Here is a 25,882-nt window from a genome sequence, read left to right as displayed (position 1 = left end):
GCCTTCTTTTAGTTTAAAACCATTACCCCTTGCCCTATCGCAACAGCCCCTATAAAAAGTCTGTCCTCATCTTTCCTATGAGCCCCCTTCAAGTATTGAAAGGCCGCAATAAGGTCTCCCCAGAGCCTTCTCTTTTCCAGGCTGAACAACCCCAACTCTCTCAGCCTTTCCTCATAAGAGGGGTGTTCCAGCCCTCCGATCATTTTTGTGACCCTCCTCTGGACCCACTCCAACAGGTCCATGTCTTTCCTGTGCTGAGTACTCCAGAGCTGGATGCAGTACTCCAGGTGGGGTCTCACCAGAGTGGAGCAGAGGGGCAGAATCACCTCCCTCGACCTGCTGGTCACGCTTCTTTTGATGCAGCCCAGGATATGGTTGGCTTTCTGGGCTGCAAGTGCACATTGCCAACTCACGTCCAGCTTTTCATCTACCAGGATCCCCAAGCCCTTCTCTGCAGGGCTGCTCTCAACCCCTTCATCCCCCAGCCTGTATTGATACTGGGGGTTGCCCCGACCCAGGTGCAGGACCTTGCACTTGGCCTTGTTGAACCTCATGAGGTTCACATGGGCCCACTGCCTGAGCTTGTCCAGATCCCTCTGAATGGCATCCCATCCCTCAGGCGTGTCAACCACACCACTCAGCTTGGTGTCCTCTCCAAATTTGCTGAGGGTGCACTTGATCCCACTGTCTGTGTTATTGATGAAGACATTAAACAGTACTGGTCCCAATATGGACCCCTGAGGGACACCACTCATCACTGATCTCCATCCGCACATTGAGTTGTTGACCACTACCGTCTGGATGCAACCATCCAGCCAATTCCTTATCCACCTAATAGTCCATCCATCAAATCCATATCTCTCCAATTTAGAGAGAAGGAAGTTGTGGGGGACCATGTCAAAGGCTTTACCGAAGTTCAGATAGATGACATTAGTAGCTCTTCCCTTGTCCACTGGTGTAGTCACTCCGTAGTAGAAGGCCACTAGGTTAGTCAGGCAAGACTTGCCCTTGGTGAAGCCATGCTAGCTGTCTCAAATCACCTCCCTGTCCTCCATGTGCCTTAACATAGCTACGAGGAGGATCTGTTCCATGATCTTCCCAGGCACAGAGGTGAGGCTGACAGGTCGGTAGTTCCCAGGGTCGTCCTTTCTACCCTTTTAAAAATGAGTGCAATGTTTCCCTTTTTCCAGTCACCGGGGACTTCACCTGACTGCCATGACTTTTCAAATATCATGGAGAATGGCTTGGCAACTACATCAGCCAATTCCTTCAGTACTCTGGGATGCATCTCATCGGGTCCCATAGACTTATGTATGTTCAGGTTCCTCAGGTGGTCTTGAACCTGATCTTCTCTTTACAGTGGGAGGGACTTTGCTCCCCCAGTCCCTGCCTTGAGGTCCATCCACTTGAGAGGTGTGGGAAGAGAGGTTGCCAGTGAAGACTGAGGCAAAAAAGTTGTTGAGTACCTCAGCCTTCTCCTCGTCTGTTGTTACCAGTTTGCCTGTCATGTTCATCGGGGGGGGTACGCTTTCTTTGACCTTTCTTTTCTGGCTGACATACCTGTAGAAGCCTTTCTTACTATTCTTTGCGTCCCTTGCCAAGTTCAGCTCCAGCCACGCCTTGGCTTTCCTGACCCCATCCCTACACAACCAGACAGCGTCCCTATACTCTTGCCAGGATACCTGTCCCTACTTCCGCTGCCTGTGCATTTCCTTCTTGCCCTTTAGTTTGACCAGCAGGTCTCAACTCATCCATGCTGGTCTCTTGCCTTCCTTTCCTAATTTCTTCCAGCTGGGGATCAAGAGCTCTTGCGCTCTATGGAAAGCATCCTTAAAGATCTGCCAGCTCTGTTCTGCTCCCTTGTCCCTGAGGGCAGTTTCCCAGGCGGTCCCATTGACTAACTCCTTGAACAGCTGGAAGTTTGCTTTCCTAAAATTCAGGGTCCCAACTTTACTCTTTGCCTGACCCATATCCCTCAGGACTGTGAACTCCACCAGTGCATGATCACTGCAGCCCAGGCTGCCTCCAATCTTGACATCACTGATCAGCTCACTTGCACTGGTGACCAACAGGTCCAGTAATGCATCCCCTCTGGTAGGGCTGTCTGTTACCTGGCCTAAGAAGTTATCCTCAATGCATTCCAGGAGTCTCCTGGATTGCCTACAGCTCTCTGTGCTACTTTTCCAGCAGATGTTGGGGTGGTTGAAGTCCCCCAGTGGGACAAAAGCCTGTGAGCGCAGTGCCTCCTGTAGCTGGAGTAAGAAGGCTTTGTCAATAGGCTCCCCTTGATTGGGCGGCCTGTAGTAAACACTGACCACAAGGTTCCCTTTGTTGCCTCGGTCTCTCATTCTTACCCATAAGCTTTCAATCTGCTCGTGGCTGTTCTTCAGAGACGGCTCTTCACACTCTATCCATTTCTTGACATAGAGGGCAACCCCTCCGCCCCTCCTTCCTCACCTGTCCCTTCTGAACAGCTTGTAGCTATCGATAGCTGCACTCCAGTCATGGAATTTGTCCCACCAAGTTTCAGTAATGGCAACTAGGTCATAGCTTTCTAGCAGCACGGTTTCTTCCAACTCCGCCTGTTTGTTGCTCATGTTGCGTGCATTGGTGTAGAGGCACTTCAGCTGGGCTGTCAGCTGTGTCACCTTCTTAGAGAAACACCTTTTAATTCCTTTGAGGGATTTCACTGGTGTTTCCCTGTTGGCTCCTATTACCTCAGGAGCCCCTGGCTCATCTCCGTAAGACGTCCGAGTGTGCTCCAGTGTAGCCAGCATGTCTCAGAGCAACAGGCTGAGGGCCCTTGTTAGAACCCCATTCCTCTAACCTTGGCACATCATCCCACAGCTTGTCACAGGCAAGCCTGATATTATCCCTCCTCCCCCATCAAGTCTAGTTTAAAATTATGTCAATGAGACCCACTAGCTCGTGAGCAAAGACCCTCTTCCCCCTTTGAGAAAGGCAAATCCCATTCGACGCCAGCAGGCCTGGCGCCATGTAGGCCATCCCGTTACTGAAAACCCCCAAATTCTGGCGGTGACACCAGCCACGGAGCCATGTATTAATAGACTGGGTCTGTCTGTTTCTTCCAGTGTTGCTGCCTGCAACTGGAAGAATAGAGGAAAAAATAACCTGTGCTCCAGATTCCCTTACCAACTGTCCCAAGGCCCTGAAATCTCTTTTGATTGCCCTTGGACTACTTGTTGTGGCTTCATCGCCACCCATGTGGAAGAGCAATAACTGGTAATAGTCCGAGGACCGTACCAGGCTAGGAAGTTTCCTAGTGATGTCCTTAACCTGAGTCCCAGGGAGGCAGCAGACTTCCCTAAGAGGAGGGTCTGTCCAGCATATTGGACTCTCTGTTCCCCTCAGAAGGGAGTCAGCTACAACTGTAACCCATCTTCCTCATGGAGGTGGTTGTGATATGGGGGGTAGGCCTTTCTGTCCTTGGCAACACCTCTGGTGTAGATGGACCATCATCCACATCATCAGTTGTGGATGACCTTCCAAATCCAAAGCCTCATACCTGTGGTATAGAGGCACCTGGGAAGGTGAGGTAGGCAAGGAGGGGGTTCACCTGCCATCCCAAGCGTAGACTTGCCTCCATTCACTCCTTTCCTTTAAGTTACTGCCTTCTGCTTGGCGGAGGGAGGATACAGGATCCCCTTGATCTTGCTTTTTTTCTGGTGGCTGTTCTTGTTTCTGTATCAGGGAGGGCAGAGCGTCGTTCCACCAGTCTACCTCTTTCTCAGACTCCCTGATGCTCTTAACCTTTCTACTTCCTCTTGTAGCTCTGCCACCAAGCTGAGCAGATCATCCACTTAGTCACACCTCACACAGACGTTCTTGCTACTGCCATCAGTTACTAGTGAAAGGCTCTGGCATGTGCTGCAGCCTGAGACCTGGATGGCTGCATGCTTTCGTGGGAGCTCTGTCTGGGTTGCCCCATCAGTTCTGGTGAGGACATAGCTTTCTGCCAGGTGGATACCATAGCTAAGCTCTTTCTGGGAGGGTGATGGCCACCAATTGAACTCACCTTTTGAGCTGGTAGGGTGACAGTGCCCTTCCTGCGTGGCATTCTGTGTATGTGCTCTCCTTGGCTATATCTTTTTTAAATGCTGTCACTTTGAGACCCCATCCTGAAGGATTTAAGCGTTTCAACACATAGAGTAAGAACCTATTCGTGCACTAAAGATCATGATGTCATATAGGTAATTGAACCCTTCCCTTGGTCAAGCCAAGTGCTTCTTAAAAGAATAACCAACTCCATGTACCAGCCATCAGAACTCGTGAAAATAACTGCAATACTCTCAAGTACCAATGAGCCAGGGGGAACTTTCTTAGGTATTTAGTGATCAGAGCAATTTATGTCAGCGCTAGAGTTTCAACTCTGAAAACAATAGATTCAGTTATTGTAGCTGCATCTACATTAGTCTGGTATCATATCAGCAGAGGATCCTCTAAGTGAATGTCCTGATTTTCCTTCTCCCACCACACTTTGTTTGGCACTGCAGAGCAACCTGGAGCATGTGGACTAGATTCCTCCACAGGACCGAAAGCCAGAGCATGCACTCCAGGAGCGTGCCTGCCACACTCCAGCTGCTAGCCCTCAGCTTGCAGGACCAGGATAGAGCTCATCTGAGGTAAATCTCCTGAAGTACAGGGCTCTCAGCAATTTTTGTGTCACTCTAGAGGTCTGCTTCTATTGCACTGTGTTATTTGCTGAGGTAGATGCAGTCTTAGAGTGTCAATTCCTTGAGGCATCACAGCAATAAAAAATAATGCTCAAGCTCTAGTGCACTGTCGTGACCCACTGAAGGCTTGCAGATGCTTTTAAGGAGCCCAGAGCAAGCCTCAATAAGCAAACTGATGCCTGCCTTACGCCTTGGTTCTGTCACACGCAGATCTGCAGTAGCAGGTGGTTTTCTGCATATAGCCGAGAGAGCGGGGCTCTTGTCATGGTAGGCACAGGTACACCTGCTCCTGCTTCCTCTTTGGTGGTTGCTCTTGATCAGGCTTGCTTTGCACAGTTAAAAACAAGGTTGCAGTGTTTAGCTATTTTAGCAGTCACTCAGCTGCTTTCATCAAATCAGATTGGACTTGTAGAGTAGAAGTAGAGCTGGTCACCAGCCAATTCCATTCTTCACTTCTACCTTCACCTGACACAAACTGAGGTTTGGCACACAGGCTGCTAACAGTTTTCTCAAGAAGGCTGGCTTGTTTTCCTTTACACTTGCTATTTTTGGTTTAGTCTGGTTTGGGTTTTTTTTTTGGAGGAGAGGTGTGGATGAAATGAAAAGTTGATTGAAGAAGTGTCAAGGTAAAGGTAAGGATGAAGACTCTTGCTTCAGAGGTGGCACATGATACTGAAGTCGACTTATGCTGTCACCCCTGAAAACGTGACAGCAACAAGTTGTGAATGCACTAGAAAGCTTTGCCTGTTGTCCTCTAGAAAAAGGCAAACATATAGCCGGTATACCCCAAATCTTTCTAGTTCATAGATGTCATAGATGAAAACAACTTGGATGAATAGTTGTCAATAAGCAGGCTGTTAGTAAAATTTACTTAAGTAGGTCAGTGTGGGTATAATTAGAAGTAATGGGGTGAAAGTTAGCAAAGTAAAATATCAGCTAAATATCTGGAAAGCATTTTGAGTAGTGAAGTGTGTTGGACTGTGAAACTTTCTCTCCTAGTGTTGAAATACTTGCATATGTATTCATCATTGATATTCTGTGCAGTTTTGCCTTTCTAATGTGATGTGATAATCATGTATCTATGAAAATTATTGGGAAATCTTGGCGCCTCTGATTTAATCCTAGCAGTATATATCTCTAGTGGGGCAAATAGTAAGCCAGATATCATAGATCAAAAATAACCAGATGGCAGCCCAGAAGGGCTCTGACGTCTGCTCAAATGTGGAGTAACAGGGTACCAAACTGTGGGATGATGACACCTGGTTGCCTGCTAGCACTTTGTGTCAAGGCAAAACTTTAATTGCCCCAAAAGTGGAGCAGCGCCTGCAACAGCCTCATATGTGCCAAGTGATGACTGCTAAAGTATTATCTCTTCGTTTTCTCATCAGATATGGATTTAATGGGAGACATTCCTGACTTCACTCTTGGTAGCAACAAGTGCATGGCAAACTCTAGATCATGCAATGAGATGCAACTGCACAGGCATCTCCCATCCACCCCAGTATGTTGCCAGCATCTTTGAAGTCTGTTTTTGCTGACCTTCTGACACCATGGGGAGAAGAGACATGCTCCTTTCCATGCCTCTGACCCAGTGTGTGGCTTTTTATAGACTGCACAGCCAGGGAGTAATTTGACAGTAACACCCCTGGTGTTGCAGCTGCCTTGCTGCACATTGTGTGCATTCCTCCTTCCCCAGCAGATATCTAAACTCAGTGTGCTCCTTCGCTTTTCCTAATGAGTAACCTGGCAGAGGATACTTGCTGTAGAGGCAGCCAGTTTCCTGTCTGTCATGACTTTCACCTGACCCAGTTCAGGTGAACTGACTCTTCTTTCCCTACTGACCTTTTATGTCCAGCTACCATTAATTAGAGGTGACTGTGGGCAGCCACAGGGAGTCTGTGAGCTGGAGCTTGCACTGCTGATCTGAGACACAGGATGGCTTACCAGCATCACTGGTTCTTGGGCAGAGCCATGCTCTAGATGTGTGTGGGGCAGAACATGCCTTGCCATGTCACTCCAGAAGGGCATGGGTCTTCCACTGGGTTTGTGTCATAACTATTAGTTCCCTGTGGACATCTCTGATACCCTAATGTATCATCTGATGCCCCTACACACCAATATTCAGGCGACTGAATTCTGCTCAGCATGTGGGATTTGCCTTCAGACCCACACAGAGTCTACATGCAGGTGTCCATAAGTATGCTAGGTGAGAGCATAGCCTAGAAAGTGTTGCAGCTGACTGGCATGTAGATACCTGAGGCGAGTTGAATGACTTTGCAAGTGCTGCTAATTCTGCTGACTGCTAATTCTGCTGACTAAAGCTGTGATAAAGTTGCCTAAAGGTAGGTGTCTATTGACATCTGAGATGACATCCTGCTTGCCTTCTACCTGTGGACAAAGAAGGGTATACTCTTTTTGGCCAGTCCCCAGGGATGTCTCGGACACGTAGGATATCTTAAAGGTCATTAGACTCTCTGATTAGAAAATCTAATCCCATCCTGGGTATCCACTGACAACAGAGGGAGTTTAGGGACTTACCTCAAATGTCGATGTCTACATTTAGACGTTTAGCGTAGGTGTCTTAACCCTGAACTGAGTCCCACCCACAGTTTTATCCTCCAAAAAGAAGTAGTCTAAGGACATGAGATTGCCTGAAGCAAAACGCCTAGAACTTGCCAGTAAATGATTGTCAAATATATGCAGTACTTTGACACAGCTCTCATCCAAACAGTTGGTTGCTTTTCAGAAATGAGTATGAGTATACTTTTAGGGTCCCCTGCCACTAGGTGTGATTCTCAGTTCTGTGTGATTTACCATATTCAGATGGACACATTCTGTTGCTTGATCCACTGCCCATTTTTTGTTGTTGTTGTTGTTTTGTTACAGTTTCTCTTCTGGCCCAGTCCTGTGAGTTGCTAAGCCACTGCTAAAAATGATGAACATTTTTTACTCTTACTGATCTCCACAATATACAGGATCAAGATACCCTCGTTCAGTCAAACCAAGTAATTGTTTCTGAGAAGAAGAGAGTTTTATTACCAGCTGGTTTTTCTACCTTGAGGTTGACCTTATGTTTTCAGACAATTAGTTTGATTAAGTTCTTCCTGACATGCCACTGTGCAATGAGCAGTGGAACTACTCTGCAAAGGCGATGTCTAAATTATACTACCCTTGAATTAGTCCCACTTGTCTCACTATCTAAGCAACCGAGTGTGATTAGTCTAGAAACAGTTCGGCCTCTGAAAAACAAAGTTGCTCATTTTTACCATGAGAATGGTGACTGCAAACGACATTAAAACCTCTTCCAGCATTTCCTCACTCAACCAGAGTTGAGTAAGCACTCAAGCAGAGCACGTACCAATGGCAATTTCATTTTCCCTCTTGTTAATGGTAAAACAGTATCAACTGTTTTTGTGGTGGATGATGTTACGTTAACAGTTCCTGATTATTTGTTAAGGGCTATTGCATGTCTGGAGCTGTAGCTCTCAATGGAAAGAATGTCATTACATAATTTTAGATTTCCTTGAATAGAAACCACTGGTATTGGCCAGAACATCAGGGCACTAACCCAGTTCAGCGGTGTGCAGTGTTCAGCATAGCTGGCTGTGGCTGGCATGGTCGTGATGTGTGTCATGTGGGGCAGCACAGCCCAGCAGGGACCGATGGAGAACCCTGCCAAGGACACCAGTTCAGTTGTAGGGAAGCAATGGCTGGAGGGCATGTTGCTATAATGAAATGTGCTAGCTGTGCTTTCAGGGAAGATATTACTGTCAGGCCAGAATAATCTGTTCCTTATTTAGTTAATGCACCTCCTGCATGTGGAATTTCTAACAGTCATTGTTAGTTTTTCAGCATTTTCTTAGCAGTTTCTTTTGTGCCCTGCTGTTCTCCCTATATATCTACCCTGGAATCTTGTTTTTCTTTCATGAGGTCCTGATATGTCCACTCTTACCTACTTCATAGACAATTTTCTTTCTTCTTTTGCCTGTCTCCTTTACTCTAACAAGTTTTCCTGGCAACTAAAATTCATCTTGGCCTGGGTCTTTGTCTTGTGTCTTGCACTTACTTGGAACCTGAAACCAATTTATTTGGTGTTGATCTCCTGTGTTCCAAAATCTAAGTGTAAACACTTCGAGATATGTTCTGATTTTATAAAATACAATTTTCTGAGAGCCTGCACCGACTTGGATGGAACCTGATGTTATTTTTTAAAAATCATGTTAAAAGGTGCTTATTTGAATGTTTAGAACCATGATGCTTTGGAACAATGTGCTGATTATTCAAAACATTGACCTGATCTCATATTAACATAGCAATTTAATAGGTGAGAAGGTGAAATATAAAATGCTGTGGCTATTAGATAGTATCTAAACATACATTGTCTTTACAAACTCATTGTTTTTTGTAGCTACACCAAACTGTTCTCATTCATATTAGTAATATTACTTTATTCCTTGCTCACAGGAATAAGTTTATTTCAGAAATTCAGTATCAAAATAGCATTATTTCAATTTCTTCCTGTTCCCTGAGGTCAGAAAGAAAGCTGAATTCCTTCTTAAAGGGAAAATGACAATGCAGGTAGTCTATCTATTTCTGCCAAAGATAACTTTAATCCTGCATTTAAGATGAATCCCAGAGTTACTCAGAAACCCAGTCAAAGAGCCTGAGATATTATTGTTTTCTACAAATGCATCATGAAGATATATGTTGGGGAGTTCGAAAAGTTATTCTATAAGCAGGTGCTAGAATGAGAAAAAATGAGTATGAATTGTCTATGAGTAATTTTAGACTGAAAATTAGGATTTAAAAAAGTATTTTGCGATGATATCCTAGTAGATGCATGGAGTCAAGAAACTAATTACTTTCAAGACAGAGCATGAAGATTACTTAGTAGAAGTATATAGCAGTGTTGCTAATAGCTCGTTTTACCTCTGGTTTATGTGGATTGTGCTCAGCTTCATATATTAAACTCTCATGTTTAGAAGAAAAAAAAATTTGCAAATGGAAACTCCATCACTAGCAACTGAGTTTGAAAGAAATTCATACACTCAATATGTAACTGTGCAACTTTAGCAGGCAGGGGACTGCGGAGAATGTAGGATACAGCTGCATAATGATGATTAGTTGTAATAGCTTGCTCATATGTATTTGAAGGTCATCTTCTTTATGTAGCTTAGAGTCAATTTCACCTCTTAGAAAACTAATTTCAAGGAAAAGTAGGTATTACTTCCCTTACCGGGTATAGTGGATTGTACATATATATCCCTTGAACATGGGTAAGTTTCTTTCATCTTACAGGACATTTAATGAGATTTCTAGTGGTCGCCAATGGTTTGGTATGTTGGTTTAGCACAGTATCTGAAAGGGCACATGTGCCACAACTCATGGTGCAGTCCATCACCTGCTGCTATGTGTATTCATACTTAGAAGGGAATTACAGTAAGAAATAGCTTTCCTGCAAACGGAAATCTTTCCAAAACAAGATTGGCCCATAGCCTGCAGTTAGGTTATTGCTGTATCTGATTTACAATAGCGACAGGAACCTGCATATCCCACATATCAGGAGATATTCCTAATCAAGGTAGGGGCATGTCTTCCTTTGTACATTTGTCTTCCTTTGGTTTTAACCAAATGCAATTTCTTGTTTGCAATTTTTTCTTTTCAAAATGAACTTTCTGAACATCTTTGGTTCAGAAACTTCTTCAAATGCAGATGGTCAGGCCTAGATTCATACCCACCTATGCCAGTCAAAAGAAAGAAATGGAGATTTGACTGAATTGCTTGCAGCAGGACTTTCCTTCTCTTTCTCCACTAACTCTAGAAGGAGTCCAAGATAAATACATTCCAACTTAGAAACCTTAGCAAGCTGTCTAAATTTAGGTAGGTTGAATCTAGGTACAGCACCACTGAATGTGGTTAATATCTGCAGTATTTACCCCTTACATTCACTAGTATGAGATGGATGTAATTTTATTGACTTGAAAAAAACAGTAAACACTGTAAACTTCTCTTTTTAGCCACTTGATGATGGCCTCTGTTTTGCCTCACTGGCAAATCTGATAAATAAAATGAAATGAAATAAAATAAAAGAAAGAAAGAACAAAATAATGGCTCATATTTATGTTTCACCTATCTTACCCGATAAAATAAAACGGTGGCGGGTATATTTAGAACAAAGTTTTCAAGAATAAAGTTCATGCAGTTCACAGGGAACATTTGACATTCATAACTACGAGAGGTCACAGAGTCAAAGACTTACTAACAGAGGCAGAGACCTATGTGATACATGTAAGTAAAGAGAAAACTGACTACAACTCAACCATTGGGGAAGAAGCTGATTGCTGCAAAGCTGGAAGAAAATAATTCTTACATATATGCATCATTGCAGAATTAAGTACACGCATCATGAGGTTTCTTTTGTTTTGCCCTTGAGACCAGTTATTTCACTATTGCAGGAAGCAAAGTACAAAAGGTTAGTTTAATCTATCTAGCACTGCAAATAACAAGATTAAGCATTTATAGAATAATAAAAAAAAGGGGTTTTTTTCCTTGCACTGGAAGCTTATTGACTGAAAACAGCTGAGGAGGAAAAGAACATGGGTTATCAGCAGATTGAAGGTGATGATTATGATACAGCCTTGAACAAGGCGATTGTAGGTCTAGAACTTAAGCAAAATATCTAAGCGTGAGATAGAGAAGCATTGAAATCATTATACGAGAAGGCAGGGAAGTGTATCTTGGAGTAACATGTACACTTCAGGTCACTCGGAAGAAGTGATATGGCAAAGAAATAGTGCAAACATGGAAGGAGACTGAAGATTCAATTCAACTGCCCACTTGTAGACACCTATTACCAGTTGAATGCCTGAGGGTACCAGGGGTTTAGGGTGTGACACAGGAGCTGGAGGGGACCCGTGCCCTTTGAGGGCAGCTGCTGGGGCATTTCAAGTGGCATCAATGTGCGAGCAATGGGCTGGAGCTGTAAAGGACCCAGGTTTGTGCAGCCTGGCACTAATGAAGTCTAAAGGAAGGACAGCTTTTTCTCCAAATATTCTGGAGGAAGGATAATCCTGTCAGCAGTCCTCAACAGCTGAACCTAATTTAGGATTGAGGAAAGTATCTTGTCAAAGAAATGAGGCTCTGTCCACCACCAGTCACAGATGCAGCAGAGGGGAAGGTGGGTCAAGCAAGGGGATCCCGACTACTTCTAAGAGGGAGCCTGATCTGTTCAAGGAAAGATTGTCTGAGAGAGCTGCCCGTGATAAAGAGGCTGGGTTTGGTGACCCAGGAAGCTTCTTCTGGTTCTGGCTTCTCAGGACCAGGAAGCAATGCTGATTTTCTCTTGACCTGCCTTATGACAGAGTTCAGATGAGGTATTTGTAGTAATTCTTAAATCTGTGAATCTCTCATAACATCTGAGCTTCTTGATAGCTAAAATAAAGTTTCAAAGAGTTCCTCGTAACCAAGTTTCATTTTGCTGAAATTTTAATAGCACTCCCTGTTCTCTTCAGCTTTTATTTGATTGTCTTGCCAAGCAAGTATTCCCAAACTGAGAATTGGTTGCAGCTCTGAGTTAGGCTAGTTTGTGTTTAGATGAACTCTCCCCTCTGGCTCTAGGTGCAGGAAACATAACACAGATGCTTCAAGATAATGTTGGTTACTCCCTAGTTCCAGAGATAAATCTGAATGATTACTTTTTAAACTAGATGAGTGAAAACCTTGCCTAAAAGAGTGCAGAATTAATCCTCTGCCAGTTGGAAATCATGACAAGATGCATTTTCCACAGTGAAAGTTTTCTATATCAATTATTTCCTATTTTCATCTCTGTCAAATATATTTTTCCTGTGAATAACATGCTGGAATAATTATATGTTCGGGAGAGGAGTCCTTATTTAGGAGAAAAGACTTTACATAATACTTCAGAAAGCAGCTCATAAGTGAGTGTTGAGGACCTAGATTTGTTGTTAAGATTTTCAGGTGATCTGTTTTTAAAGTTTTTGTGTTGTAATATGGTGATGTACGTCCTTCTGACCTTTTCCCACACAAGGAAGAAAACACAAACTTCCTGAAGGATGCTCAAAGTATTTCAGCTATTACCAAGCTCACATAATTACTGCTAGGTCAGGGTTCTATAGAGCACTATAATAGACATGCCTTTGTAAGCCAGGGAATCCACATTATAACTTTCTGGTTTCACCACTTCCTAGCAATGAGAAGTCTCTTATTGTTACTATTTATATTTTTCACTCCTGTTCTCATTTAGCAGGAGACTTTAATCCTGAATTGTGATTTGGGCATATGCATAAATGACAATTTGGCCATGCAGGCAAATTCCTGGAAAGAAATGTTCCCCTGGATTTAAGCAGCCTTATATAATACCTCATCAAGCTATTCATTAGGGCATGTTCTGTGCTATGCATTTAAAGGTCCTGAGTGACATGAAGCTGTCATTTTATGACTTCAGGTAAATAGGAGTTGTCAGACTTCTGGTTTTCTATTTTATTCTTTGAAGTCTTTATTGCTACAAGGGCAGGAAGGGGTTAGTCATCACGTAAGAATAGAATTTCTTGAGAAAAAAATTATCATTTTTGTCAGGCTTTGGTCCAGATAGTAATTAGGTTTTGGTGTTAAGCTAGTTAACTAACAAAATTCTATATTTGATTGATTTCAATCAAATAATTTTGTTGGGGTTTATAGCCAATGGGTAATCATCTTTTCTAGACTTGTGTAACTACATTTTGTGTTATCTAACTAATTAGATTGTGCTACGTTGTCTACTATTGAGTCTAATTGGTTTGCTTTAATATCAATTAGATTTTGATTTGCTTCATCGTTGTAATTCTTTTTACTTGAATTAGTGTGTTATTATTGGTAGCTGAGCTTAGATAATAAGTTTTCCTGATTTTATTTTTTTATGAAGTCTTTTAGTAAAATATATTAAAATGCACTGAGTGATGTGTCTCTGAATAAGCAGTGTGAGGGCAGAACCGTTAAGGATCTGGGTGGAAATAGGCCAATAAATTCCAAAGACTGAACAGTTCCCCCTAACTAGTCTTTATTTCGTGCCAGTTTTTGTTTTATTTTAGTTCAGTCTCTTTTGAGGCTCCCCACAAAATACACATACCGCTCTGAGGGCAGCAGCCAGTACTGAAATGTTTACGTGAGCGTGTATGTTTGTACACAGATCTCTTCACAGCTGGCTCTCTATTGGCCCTAAACACTAGGAAGTGTTTTAACTTATCCTCGGGGTGGCTTAGCTTGTACATCTGAAAATGGACCCACATTGGAGTGTTTTTATTGGCAAGTCTTTACTAAAGGTATTTGGGCAGTCTGCCCAAAACCTCCCTTTTCTGGCCGAACTGCATGCTGCCTGGAACTTCATCACGTGAAGCACGGGAAGACGTGTGGATCTGCATGTAAACATATCCTGAAGCGTAGAAAAGTCACTGCCACTTGTAGCGTAACTCCCACAAGTAATGCTCCTGTCCTGTATTTCCCAAGCTACTCTGCCTCCCCTCCCCTTTCCTCCTCAAGTGAACTTGTACAGTCAGACCCTTTCTGCCCAACCATAGTTTGATTTCTCTGCAGAAATTGTGTACTTGTTTCTTCTCCCGTACTTTCCTCATTTGGAGAAAGACCGCCCACCCTCTCCGTGAGCAGGGGACAGCCCATTCCCCACATCTCCTGAGAAATGTTGCTGTGCTGTATGAATACTGCAGGATCACATCCACAGAGCATAAGGTCAGCGCTACTGTTGGCAATGCTGGAAGAAGGCCTTCTGTGTAGCCAGATGACACTGAAGTACTTTCTCTTGAAAATTATTTTGGAGAGCTCCTTGAATTTACCCCAGAGAATAACACCAGCCAAGGAGACAGGGAGGTCAGCTCAACTGGATGGTGCAGTCACTCATTAAGATCATTATCTGTGTTATTGCCTTGTCTGTCCTTCCCACCCCAAACTGGCTGCCTGCTGCGTGTAGGCTGGGCTGACGTCGTTCATGCTCCATCATCTCAAAGAACAAGTTCATGTCAGTCAGTGGAAAGCAGTCTTTCTCTCCTTTGCTCTGGTAGCAGGCTTAAACACTTCAGTATTCCCATCTGAGCAAGAACAAATAGTTCAGGCTTCAGGGTCATTTCTGCATTTTCCCAAGGATATTTGCATACTGCTACCCATCAGCAAGAGGTAACCATGCATATTGGTTTTTTCAAAGAGTGCCTCTTTCTAGTTTAAATAAAACTGGGAAGATGAACTAATTTACTATGTACTAGAGAGCTATTATCATCTAATGATACTTCTGTGAGCTTGTGGTGCTCATTTTTTTTCATGTGGGGAGCTATCTGAATTTTCACCCATAAGGTAAGTGAAATTCTGCTCAGTGTTAGCTGTATTTGAAGAAGCAAGTTTTGAATACCTCTGATTTTAACAAGTATGCAGATTTGCAGTACTGCATGCCTGACCCCAAATCATCCTACCCCTATATGATCTGTTAATAATTTCTAATGTCTCTCAACAATGTTTTTTCCATAGTCTCCTAAAATTGATCTTTTGATATTTCTCAAACCTCAGGCTGATACCATTCCTGACCTTAAAGGTCACTGTTACAAGAAGAACCTGTCATTCTCAGCTAAGATCTGATGTGATGTCAGCCCTAGAAGATGAAAGTTTCCTCCCATTCGGTGTAGCCTAAGTGAATTTACAGGATATCCTTACACTATATATGAAGCACTATGCTTTAAACCCAAAAACTTGCTATGAAATTGCATCCTGTCTTAAAATTGACAAAAAACATCTAAGCAAGTAATCTGTGTCACCGCATTAAAGGTTTATCACATTCAGTGTCAGCATTTGCACTCTCCTGGGACTCAGTCTCTTAAGCTGCTAATGTAAGACACTGGTATAATTTAATCTGTCATATATCCATTGTGTCTTGGCCCCTGAAAGTTGTTCTTTCCAGCTGACGACCTGTCTTGCTGACTGTGAAGCCAGAACACATACAAGCAGACTACATGACAGCCTGCCTCCCATCATCCACTGGCAGCTGTGTACTATGTCATGTTCTTTGCTTTACTGCAACTTGGATTATAGGGTACTTTAAACCAGAGCACAAACAAGAGGTTTAGCTCTATTCCAAATTAATCAATAGCCTCATAGGGAATGTGCACCATATTGCACTATTCAGTTTATCTCCTTCATGCATGACTCAGTGTTGAAGTCCAAATTGCTACTTTTGCTATTGTTAGCTTTCAAGTCTGAAGCTGATCATAGTTCTAACAATGAAAAATGACTTTCAGGTGAAGACCCCATATACTCTATTGCCAGCTATAGAAATTGTAAAATAAAGTGCTAGAAGGCACGCATGGGCAGTGGAACTCCATCACGCGCAGCTGAAGTTGTTAGAACGGTCCCTGGAGTGGTGTTGGCTCAAGCCAATTAACATCTTCCTATGCGATTTCCAGGCACAGTTTAGGAATTAGTATGGACCCCAAATTATTCCCAGTAGACAGTTCTCATTCAGCTGTCCTATTTTGGGACCAAGAGAATTTTAACAGTATGGGCACAGCCTATTCAGTTGACCTCAGTGCTAGAGGCAAGTTTAAGCTACTTGTGCAGACATTTGGTTATACACCAGTATCTGGACTGATGCTGGGTTTAGAAATTGAAGGTTTATCTGCATTTCTTTTGTTCTTGTTCAAATGAAACAGTCTGTCCTGGTGACTGAAAGTGAGGGAACTTCATGCTTCTTTTGGACTGGGATTTATCAGAGCTACAGTCTTGCTTTCAAAAATTCCCTTTGAACATCATTTTTACTGTGTATCAACTAGGATTCTGTGTCAGATTAAAGCTGGTATGTCACAGATCTATTTTAGAAAGAAAATTTCATACTTTCATGAATATAACAAATGTCAGAAACTTCCCTTTGCCATGAAAAGTGCGTATAAAATAGTTTCAGAAGATCACAGAGAAATGAGCATGTTATTCACTTGTCATAAATGTTCTGGTTTCCTGAGCAGGGTGCTTCCATAGTTACTTCTTATGAAGTTTCACTTTTTTTTCACACAAACAGTCTGAAAAGCAAACTCATGAGCAAAATCAGAAGTGTACTTTTGATGACATCATAGAAGCAGCTATATAGTATAATAATGCTATAGTAAGTCAAACTTAGTGATCAGTGATGGAAATGAAGTATCTTTAGAAGGACAGCATCAATGAGGATTTCCGAAGTTGCACATGTGGATACTATGGAGCACATCTGTGTCTATCCAGCCGCCCATCTGCTGAAGGAGATGTGTGGTCATTGAGTGTCTTTTCCTGCCTCTGAAAGGGTTACTGTACGTAAGCACAGTTACTGTGGCTGGCAATAGAAGTGGCTTGTCACAGAGGCCCTTGGTGCCTGCTGGTGGGTCACTCTGATACTCCTCTCTCTCCGTTGCACCCGGCTACGACAGTGTTTTGGGGTAGGTGACAGCATGCAAGGGAAATGCAAGTCAGGGTCCCCTGGAAAGATAGTGAGGATATGATCATATATGTAGGGAAAGAAAATAAGGCAAAAACAGAGGTTGAATAAAAGCCAGGGAATTCTGATGGCATTTTTTTCAGCTTTACCTTTGATGGGGAAACTTCTGTGTACCTGTGGTTATAATATGCATGTATATATACACATGATATAGCAGCAGAAGACAATTTCCAATGATTTATTTTAGCATCGGGAGAATTAATAATATCAGCTTTTCTTAAGAAATATCGAATTCTCAAATAATGATAAATAGAGTGGAAATGTTAAAGGTTTGCAAAGAAGACAGAATGTTGCCATTCCTCTCTGAAAAAAAGCATATGAAAAATACAGTCCCATATCATCTGAAATAGTGGTCTGTAGCAGGTGTAAATGAAACTGCCTGTTAAGAAAGAAATCTTTTCTCATAAGAATCAATTTGCTGTCAAAGTATCATGGTTTTCTTCTTTTATATATTTCTCCTGCTCAGGTGCTGATGATATTTCCCTGACATCTGCAGAGGGCAGGAAGCACTATATATATATATATATATATATATATATAAATATATAAATATATAAATATATATTTATGTAGTGTGTGTGTGTGCGCTTTGGTGGGTACAGCTGCTGTAGGCCAATGATAGCTGACTATCTTAGTCAATATCTTGTCTTCAAGTATCATAGTTTGGTTTTTTTTTTCTTTTGATGCTGGATTTCTGAGAGAGCGGGAGATGCTGGAAAATCCAATAACTCAGTAATTACCAGACCCTCCTGAGAAAAGATTTAACTAAGATTCCCCCTCTTTTCAAGCGACTGTTCTGGGCTCTAAACTACTGGCTATTCCAGGTCTGTGGAAATTTTCTGATAAATGAAAGAACTGCTGAAAAACTGGCTCTATTGCTGAGCCTATTCACTATTTATAATAACCAGTGTATATGAAAATATAAGCTTTCTGAACCTCAATATGCTCTCTGACACTGGTTTGCTTACTTTCATCTAAAATCTACCCCAAATTTAATTTGGAATAAAGGTTAATGCAAATGTGTCTTAGACTTTTTTTAGCACAAAATGTAATTGCAACTTTTGCTTCCAAAAAGATTTTTAAAAAATGTATGGAAAAGGATTCTAAACCTAGACTGAGTCTTCAGTTTAGAAAGGAAATTAGGAGTAACTGGGAGCCTACAAACAAGGGAGAAAGTACTGATCAATACAGTAAGCTAGGTTTACAGGTCACAAAGTACAATAATGTGAGAGTAGCCATAAATCAAGCTGAGGAGGACCTTGAAAGGGAAATTAAAACCAAATTAGTTTTTAACCGTGTTAATAAAAGGGTATGACTTTTCTCATCCTAATGTAGCTGTCTAAAACGAGCCAGACAAATTACACTCAAGAAGTGCCTTACTCTCAACTGCAAACACTGAGGGCAGGAGTCAGTTGCTAAAGCAGAATCTGGGTGTTTGGGACATTTGAGATGCCCAGGACATCAGCACAGGGCTTGCATTGGCTCAGGGCTGGCAGGTGTGACATGGGACCCGCCAAATAAACCTGTGCCCTTCTGTAGAAACAGTGGAAGATGGGGTGAGATACTCTAGGCAATGCAAAAATATGATCATAAATGTCAATATTTAAATAAATCAACTGTGCTCCTGAAATTAAGTGAGGTGAATCTTCCATAGGAGGTTGGCTCTGTGCCCCATTTGGACACATCTCATGCTGTTGGAAAAGCACTAAAGCATTCTGCCTGGTTTCCTGTCATTGCAAATGGCTTGACTCTAGGGGTCAATAGATCCATTATATTTTATGTGTTATAATAACTTAGCTTATAGCTAAAAATTTTACCAATGTCAAGATGCAATGTTTAGTAGATTTAGTATTGTATTTTCGAAACCTTCCCTTGAGTTCTTAAAGTGTATCTTAAAGTATATAGTATATAACGTGGTCAGACTAATGGCATGAAACTCATTGAATATTTCTTATAATAATGTATACAACATTATTCAGTATTTTTGTTATTATTTTTTCTATCATTTCTACAGCTAGCTTGGTGATGAATAGGATATTTGCAAATACTGATAAAGAGAATCATGAAGACAACATAGAACCATGGAGTGGTTTGGGTCGGAAGGGACATTTAAAGATTACTGCAACTTGCATTGTCAGCTGGGAAAATGACAAGAAACTACAGTTCTTTGACTAATAAACTGTTCAACCTCTAATTGAACTGCAGAAGGAAATATTTTTTGTGTACCTTGTTCTTTGAAGTCAAATTTTTCTCTTCCCTCTTCCCTCTGTTGGGGGTTTTGGTTTTTTTTTTCAGGTAGAAGAGAGAGCCAGGAGAAAATCATCCTGTTAGAAGGAATTATTTTTGCAAAGTCCTTGCACAAAGTATACAGAGTAAAAGCAGAGGCATTAAATACTTTATTATATGTAAGACTTTAAAGTTGGTTTATAGTTGCAGTGTTTCGGTATTAATTCTAGTTTAGAACTGAATAGTTCAGAATCAAAACCATGATTATTATCTACCATTCCTTGGGAACTTCTCTCATACGGATTTTGTTTTTCCTTTTAGGCTCTGAATTCTAATTTATACGTTAGTAAGTGCTGGTTGGAAAAGCATTTTATAAGAATGTTTTTCTAATAGGGTATGAGATATTGAATCAAAATCTTAGTGGGAAAGCTCACCACTGAACTGTGCAATCTGTGCCTGCCACAGATAAGTCAGGGTATTTCAGCAGCGCGAGAAAGATGTAAATGCTAATAACTGTTCCTACTCTAACATGTTCTTTCTGCCCAAACTGAAGAAACAGGTAAGAAGGGTTGTATTTAGTTGTCCACACACAAGCATCGAGTGACGCCTGGGTTGTGTAGGGTATATCAGAGACATTTGCATGGAGGTACCAAATGTGCACAGGCCTTGTGAAAGACCCAAGCCATGCTGGAGTGCAGATGAGATAACTAGGGCATCTCAAAGAGGCGTAGGTACCTTACATGGGCAACTGAACCAATCTCTAAGTGACATTATCACTACCACAATCAAGCTTAAAAGGTGTAAGTGCCCTGTAGTCTACTGAGCAGCAGCAACTGTGTATGAACATACACTTAAACTGTGGGAAACATGAGGTAGTGGAAATTAATGAAGAAATTAAGGATGAAGCGGAGCTACACATTGGTTGCAAACTACATTGTATCATATCACCTCATGCTTGCCACAGGTTTAAGGAATATATGCAAGCGAATGGTATGCTGACAGATATGCTTTGACTTGGTAAGTTGCAACAACTTGGTTATATGTTTTGGTTTCCATGTTTTGCTGGTGATCTTACAAGTTCTGTTGATAGAGATCATTTGTACTTGTTTCAACATCACTTTTTAGTATGAGTTTTAAATACTTATATATTGCAAATATTAATTTGGTGCACTGTAGCCCCAAAATATATTATTGATTTAATCTTTCTTTTCATATTGCAGAGACAAAGTATTAGAATGGCATAAAATATGGCCCAGTTCTACTACAAAAGAAGTGTCAATGCTCCCTACAGAGATCGTATCCCTCTTCGTATTGTACGGGCAGAATCTGAACTGTCTCACTCAGAGAAAGCCTATCTGAACGCCGTGGAGAAAGGAGATTATGCCAGTGTAAAGAAAGCTTTGGAGGAAGCAGAAATTTATTTCAAGATCAATATTAATTGCATTGATCCCCTGGGAAGAACTGCACTCCTTATTGCAATTGAAAATGAGAACCTTGAGCTCATTGAGCTGCTCTTAAGTTTTAATGTATATGTGGGAGATGCTCTGTTGCATGCCATACGAAAGGAGGTAGTTGGTGCCGTGGAGCTGCTGTTAAACCACAAGAAGCCCAGTGGGGAGAAACAGGTATGTGCAGGATTTTCTCTAGGTTTGTAGTCTGCTGTAATGAAAAGAGAAGAATTGTGCGAAGGGCGTAAGCAAAAAGAAAAACAAAACCAACTATCATCCTTGCACACAAGTATTTAAAAGCAGAAAATCAAAGACTTTGATGCTGTATGCATTGTATTCATTTGTGTCGAGACATCACAGAATCATAGAATGGTTTGAGTCAGAAGGGACCTTTAAAGATAGTCTAGCCCAATCCCCCTGCCACGGGCAGGGACAACTTCCACTAGAGCAGGTTGCACAAAGCCCCATCCACCCTGGCCTTGAACACTTCTAGGGATGGGGCATCCACAACTTCTCTGGGCAACCTGTTCCAGTGCCTCACCGCCTTCATTGTAAAAAATGCCTTCCTTATTTCCAATCTAAAGCTACCCTCTTCCAGTTTAGAACTGTTGCCCCTTGTCCTATCACTACAGGCCTTGGTTAAAAGTCTCTCTCTGTCTTTCTCATAAGGCCCCTCTATATAATGAGAGGCCTCCATAAGGTCTCCCCAGAGCCTTGTCTTCTCCAGGCTGAGCAACCCCAACTCTCTCAGCCTTTCCTCATAGGAGAGGTGTTCCAGCCCTCTGACCATTTTCGTGGCCCTCCTCTGGACCCGCTTCAACAAGTTCCTGTCTTTCTTGTGCTAGGGACCCCAGAGCTGGACACAGAAGCCCAGGTGGGGTCTCACAAGAGCAGAGTAGAGGAGGGGAATCACCTCCCTCAACCTGCTGGCCATGCTTCTTGTTGTGCAGCCCAGGATATGGTTGGCTTTCTGGGCTGCAAACGCACATTGCCAGCTTATGTCCAATTTTTCATCCACCATTATCTTCAAGTCCTTCTTAGCAGGGCTACACTCAATTCCTTCATCCCCCAGTCTGTATTGGTATTGGGGGTTGCCCCAACCCAGGTGCAGGACCTGGCACTTGGCCTTGTTGAACTTCATGAGGTTCATATGGTGCCCACTTCTCAAGCCTGTCACGGTCATCTCTGTTATTCAATCAAATCTGCACAGGTCCACAAGGCTTATCAGTTTAATGTAGTTAAGTCACATGAGATCTAGCTTCCAATAAGAAAGGGAAAAACATCCTGCATAGTTCTTACCCCCAGCCTGAATAACAAGGTTTTCCACTTACAGCTGAGTGAATTGTTAACTGCCTTCTATATAAAGCCAGAATTGGGCTCGCATTTAACTGATCATGCACAAAACCCCCTTCTTGGAAGACCATGCAGGAAGAAAAGTCAAACTTCTTCAAGGCAGAGCTTTGCATCCATTATAAACTCACTCAGGAAAATGTAGAAGCTGATAAAACAGTTAGGGCTTGCTTGTGAGACCTCTGACATGGTAACATTATTCCTGCAGATATTAGTGGGAAATCCTTAGTCATTCAAAGATGTAAATCATTCCAAAGAGAATGGTAGTGGTGAGGTGTGGTCCATTTGAATTAATTATGAAACTCCTTTTAAAGTCAATGAAGGTTTCAACGCCTCCATGTGGAGGTCACCATCTCCCAACTCAGCAAGGCAACACTGGGAGACATGACCCAATTGATCAGAACTTCAGCCCCCTCTCCAGTAGTCGTCCATCCTATCAAGTACAGCTAAAAAGGTACAAACTCCTCTCTCTTTCTCCCTGTCTTCTCTCAAAGGAAAAAATCATTACAAACAGTCTCATTCATGATAAATGTGGTACCTACTCTGCTCCCCCTTGCACTGCCTTGAGACGTCTCTAGGAGGTAGCTAGTCTCTTGCATGTCCTTCTCATTTTAAGAAACTAGTGGAGACAGGATAACATAGCCCATAAATTCTGATATTCCTAGGACTCTTTTAGGAAGAAAAACCTTAAAAATAGTTATAATATTGTATTATATTTTCATTTATTTCAATTTTTATGTATTATACGTACTGTATTAATGTATTTCAATGAATAGTATATTGAAATTACAGCCCTTTCACAGATAATGCATACAATATACTTTAATTACAGTATAATGTACTTGCTATGGATAGAATTGCAGATAATAGGTAAAGAGTATGATTTTTGCTGATAAGATAACATGAATTCTACGCTTTTTTGTTATGGAAAGAAAGAAAGATAGTAGGTCTTTGTACAAATGTGTGTGTCTGCCTTCTCTTCTAGACAGTGAAAGCAGAACTCCTTTATAATGACAACAGATTTATGTCAGAGAAAGGGAAGAAAGCTAGATTCTCTTTATGTTTGTCTCATTTCATTATTTCTCAACCGATAGTGCAGATGAGAATACAATGTATGGGCATTTCTCAATGCAATGTACCAGGACCTGGAAGGATCAGTGCATGGCCCTGTGCCAAGCCAATTAAACCACCTGTGTCTCCATTCTCCAGCCTCTATAGTGGAAGTTGCCATTTGCAGAGCAGAGTTCATCTCACTTCATGGTACCCATCCAAAGCTGTGTCTCATCTCTGATCTGGCTGCCTGGGCTTCCCTTACCAATGGAGAAATATGGAGATCCCTGGAGAGCAACTCATGCTGTCTTTCTCAATTACTTGTCTTAAGATGGCATAAACCACTTTTTGGACTAGCTAGAGAGAGAGTCTACAAATTTATCTTACACTAGGTGCCTAAATTTCAGGCTGTTCTTTAGACTTTCAGGACTACTTTTGGGTATGTGCCACACTGTTTGGTATGTTTCCACTGTAATGGAAACGATTGAATACAAATAGTAAAACTTGTTTTAGGTGAGCTTCATGCTATAGCAGACGAAAGATAGGCTTACCTTTTGGGTGCATGCTACAGTGTTTAATTAGCCACAAACTGCTTTGCTCCAAACTAGAGGTTAGCTCTCTGGGCTGGAGCTTAAGCGCGTTGTTTCAGTGCTAGACTCCACTGCTGGCTGGTATGAAGAGTGCCACTTCTCCTTCTTTTCCTTGGTTTCCCTGGTTGCACTTGCTGAGGGTCTTCCCGTTACCGTAAAGCATGAAGAATAATCATGAATCATTTGAACAGAGACATCTCCTTTTGTGTCTGTACAAGGCTAGGCTTGCCCGTTGCAAATGCAAATATTGCTTGCAAGCCAGTGCTTGCAAAAAATGGTCTTTAAACAAATAAATTATTTACAAGCACATGCTGTTTTTTGCACTAGGGACCCCAATAACCATTAAGCTTCTATGGGTGTCATATGTGTGGATAATCACGTTGGTTCATTTTTAGGAACAGGTCATGCTGCAGGGAATGTAAATGTGGATTACATTTTTGCAGTAATGCTGCAATGAAACAGATACAACTGTGCATATTTAATATAATCAAAAGTACCCGCTGGCTGAAAAATCATTACAATAGGCTAAAGATAGAAAATTTGGATCCTTGGAATTATATACTAAAATTTAGATTTTCAATGTTGAGACAGAAAGATACCTTTTTTTCCCTGGAGAATCAAGTTCATTTTGAAACTCTATTTCAAATTACAACTTGACTTTTTTTGATTACTTTTATTTGTAAACATTTGCCTTATAGTTTAGATGATGATTCATTTTCAGACTCTGTGCTTTTAGTAACATGATATTTTTGTCTGTTTGGTTTTCCTTATAAAGCTGGTCATGTGTGGTAAAATCCTGGCCCCTTGAAGTTAGTGGGAGTTTTGCCATTGATTCAGTGAGGTCAAGATTTCACCCTTTTGCTGGTTTTTTTTTGCCCCTGATGAAAAGTTATTCACAGAGGAGACAGATAATAAGGAATAAGAAAAATGCGTGTGCTAAATACTGTCAAGCTCAAGAAACAGTTTAGATCCCCAAATATTTCATCAGTGATGAAAGTTATGAACATTCAAATGCAGAAAAAAGCTGATATGACTCATGATTTACAAGTAAATGAATTAGCTCTCACTGTTTTTTTATATTCACAAGATAATATACTATGTATGATGCATAGCTAATTTCAGCTTCACCCTCATACAATAATGTAATTATATTTGTAAAATGAAAGAATTTTTAAGCATAGAATTGCCTACACAATTCTGACATTGACAATGTCAGAAAGCCAGAAAAAAATGTCCTCTTGTATCAACAGAAAGCTACAATTCTTCAGGGCAGCTGAAATGTATCTTTTGAAAGAACTGATTTTTTTCCAAAATTTAATTCTTTAAACATTTAAATGTTTAAAAAGAAAAGGGGAAAAATGTAAAAAGACATTAATTCTGACCAAGAATCAATGCATTTAGTTAAAATAATACATTTTTGCATTTTTGGAAAAGTTTTCCAACCAATATCTTCCAAAATAGGAGATGCCACTGAATTTTACTCTTTAATACTTCGTCCTCCTCAAAAAAAAAAAAAAAACCAAAAAAAAAAAACAACAGTCAGATCTTGTTAAAGTCATATCCAAACTCTAGGCTACTGACCACTCGGCTATTGGGCTCTACCTAATATCCATATGTGACATGCTTTGCATTTCAAAGACCACATGGGTTACAGTGGGTTTAAGCAGATTCTCAATATATGGATACATCTGGTGCCACCTGGTGACTACAGATGAGACATGTACGTTTAACAGCTTTGAATTGTATTTGACTCCTCCTGTTACTCAGTTGGTGAGTGAGGTTTTTGTGGTATACGTTAATACAACTCAGGAAAAGGTTATTTTGGCACTTGCATTGTATTTTCTACACTTTTTTAGCTGTACCAGCTGCTAGAGGACATGTAAAAGAGAATAACACAAATTAAGGTGAATGAGTTGAGGAAACTTGTCCAAGTACTTTTAAATTACCAGTTCTTCAAAGCCATATGTCCTCAATTATCTGCCAAGTTACTTGCTACTTACTCTGATGGAT

At 41.4% G+C, this 25,882-nt stretch overlaps 1 protein-coding gene across 1 annotated transcript in view; it reads left to right on the top strand.

Annotated features, from left to right (window-relative positions):
- TRPC4 (transient receptor potential cation channel subfamily C member 4) overlaps window positions 1-25,882 on the top strand; it is a 159,242-nt gene that overhangs the window by 39,722 nt on the left and 93,638 nt on the right. Inside the window, exon 2 of the mRNA XM_050915459.1 lies at window positions 20,655-21,059. Coding sequence (XP_050771416.1) covers window positions 20,682-21,059 — 378 coding nt within the window. The 5' untranslated portion in view covers window positions 20,655-20,681. The remainder of the gene's footprint in view (window positions 1-20,654; window positions 21,060-25,882) is intronic.

Source organism: Gymnogyps californianus, chromosome 1, assembly GCF_018139145.2.
Source record: "Gymnogyps californianus isolate 813 chromosome 1, ASM1813914v2, whole genome shotgun sequence".
NCBI lineage: Eukaryota > Metazoa > Chordata > Aves > Accipitriformes > Cathartidae > Gymnogyps > Gymnogyps californianus.
The sequence above is the reverse complement of the archived record's forward strand: the minus strand, read 5'-3'. Positions and strand labels throughout refer to the sequence as shown.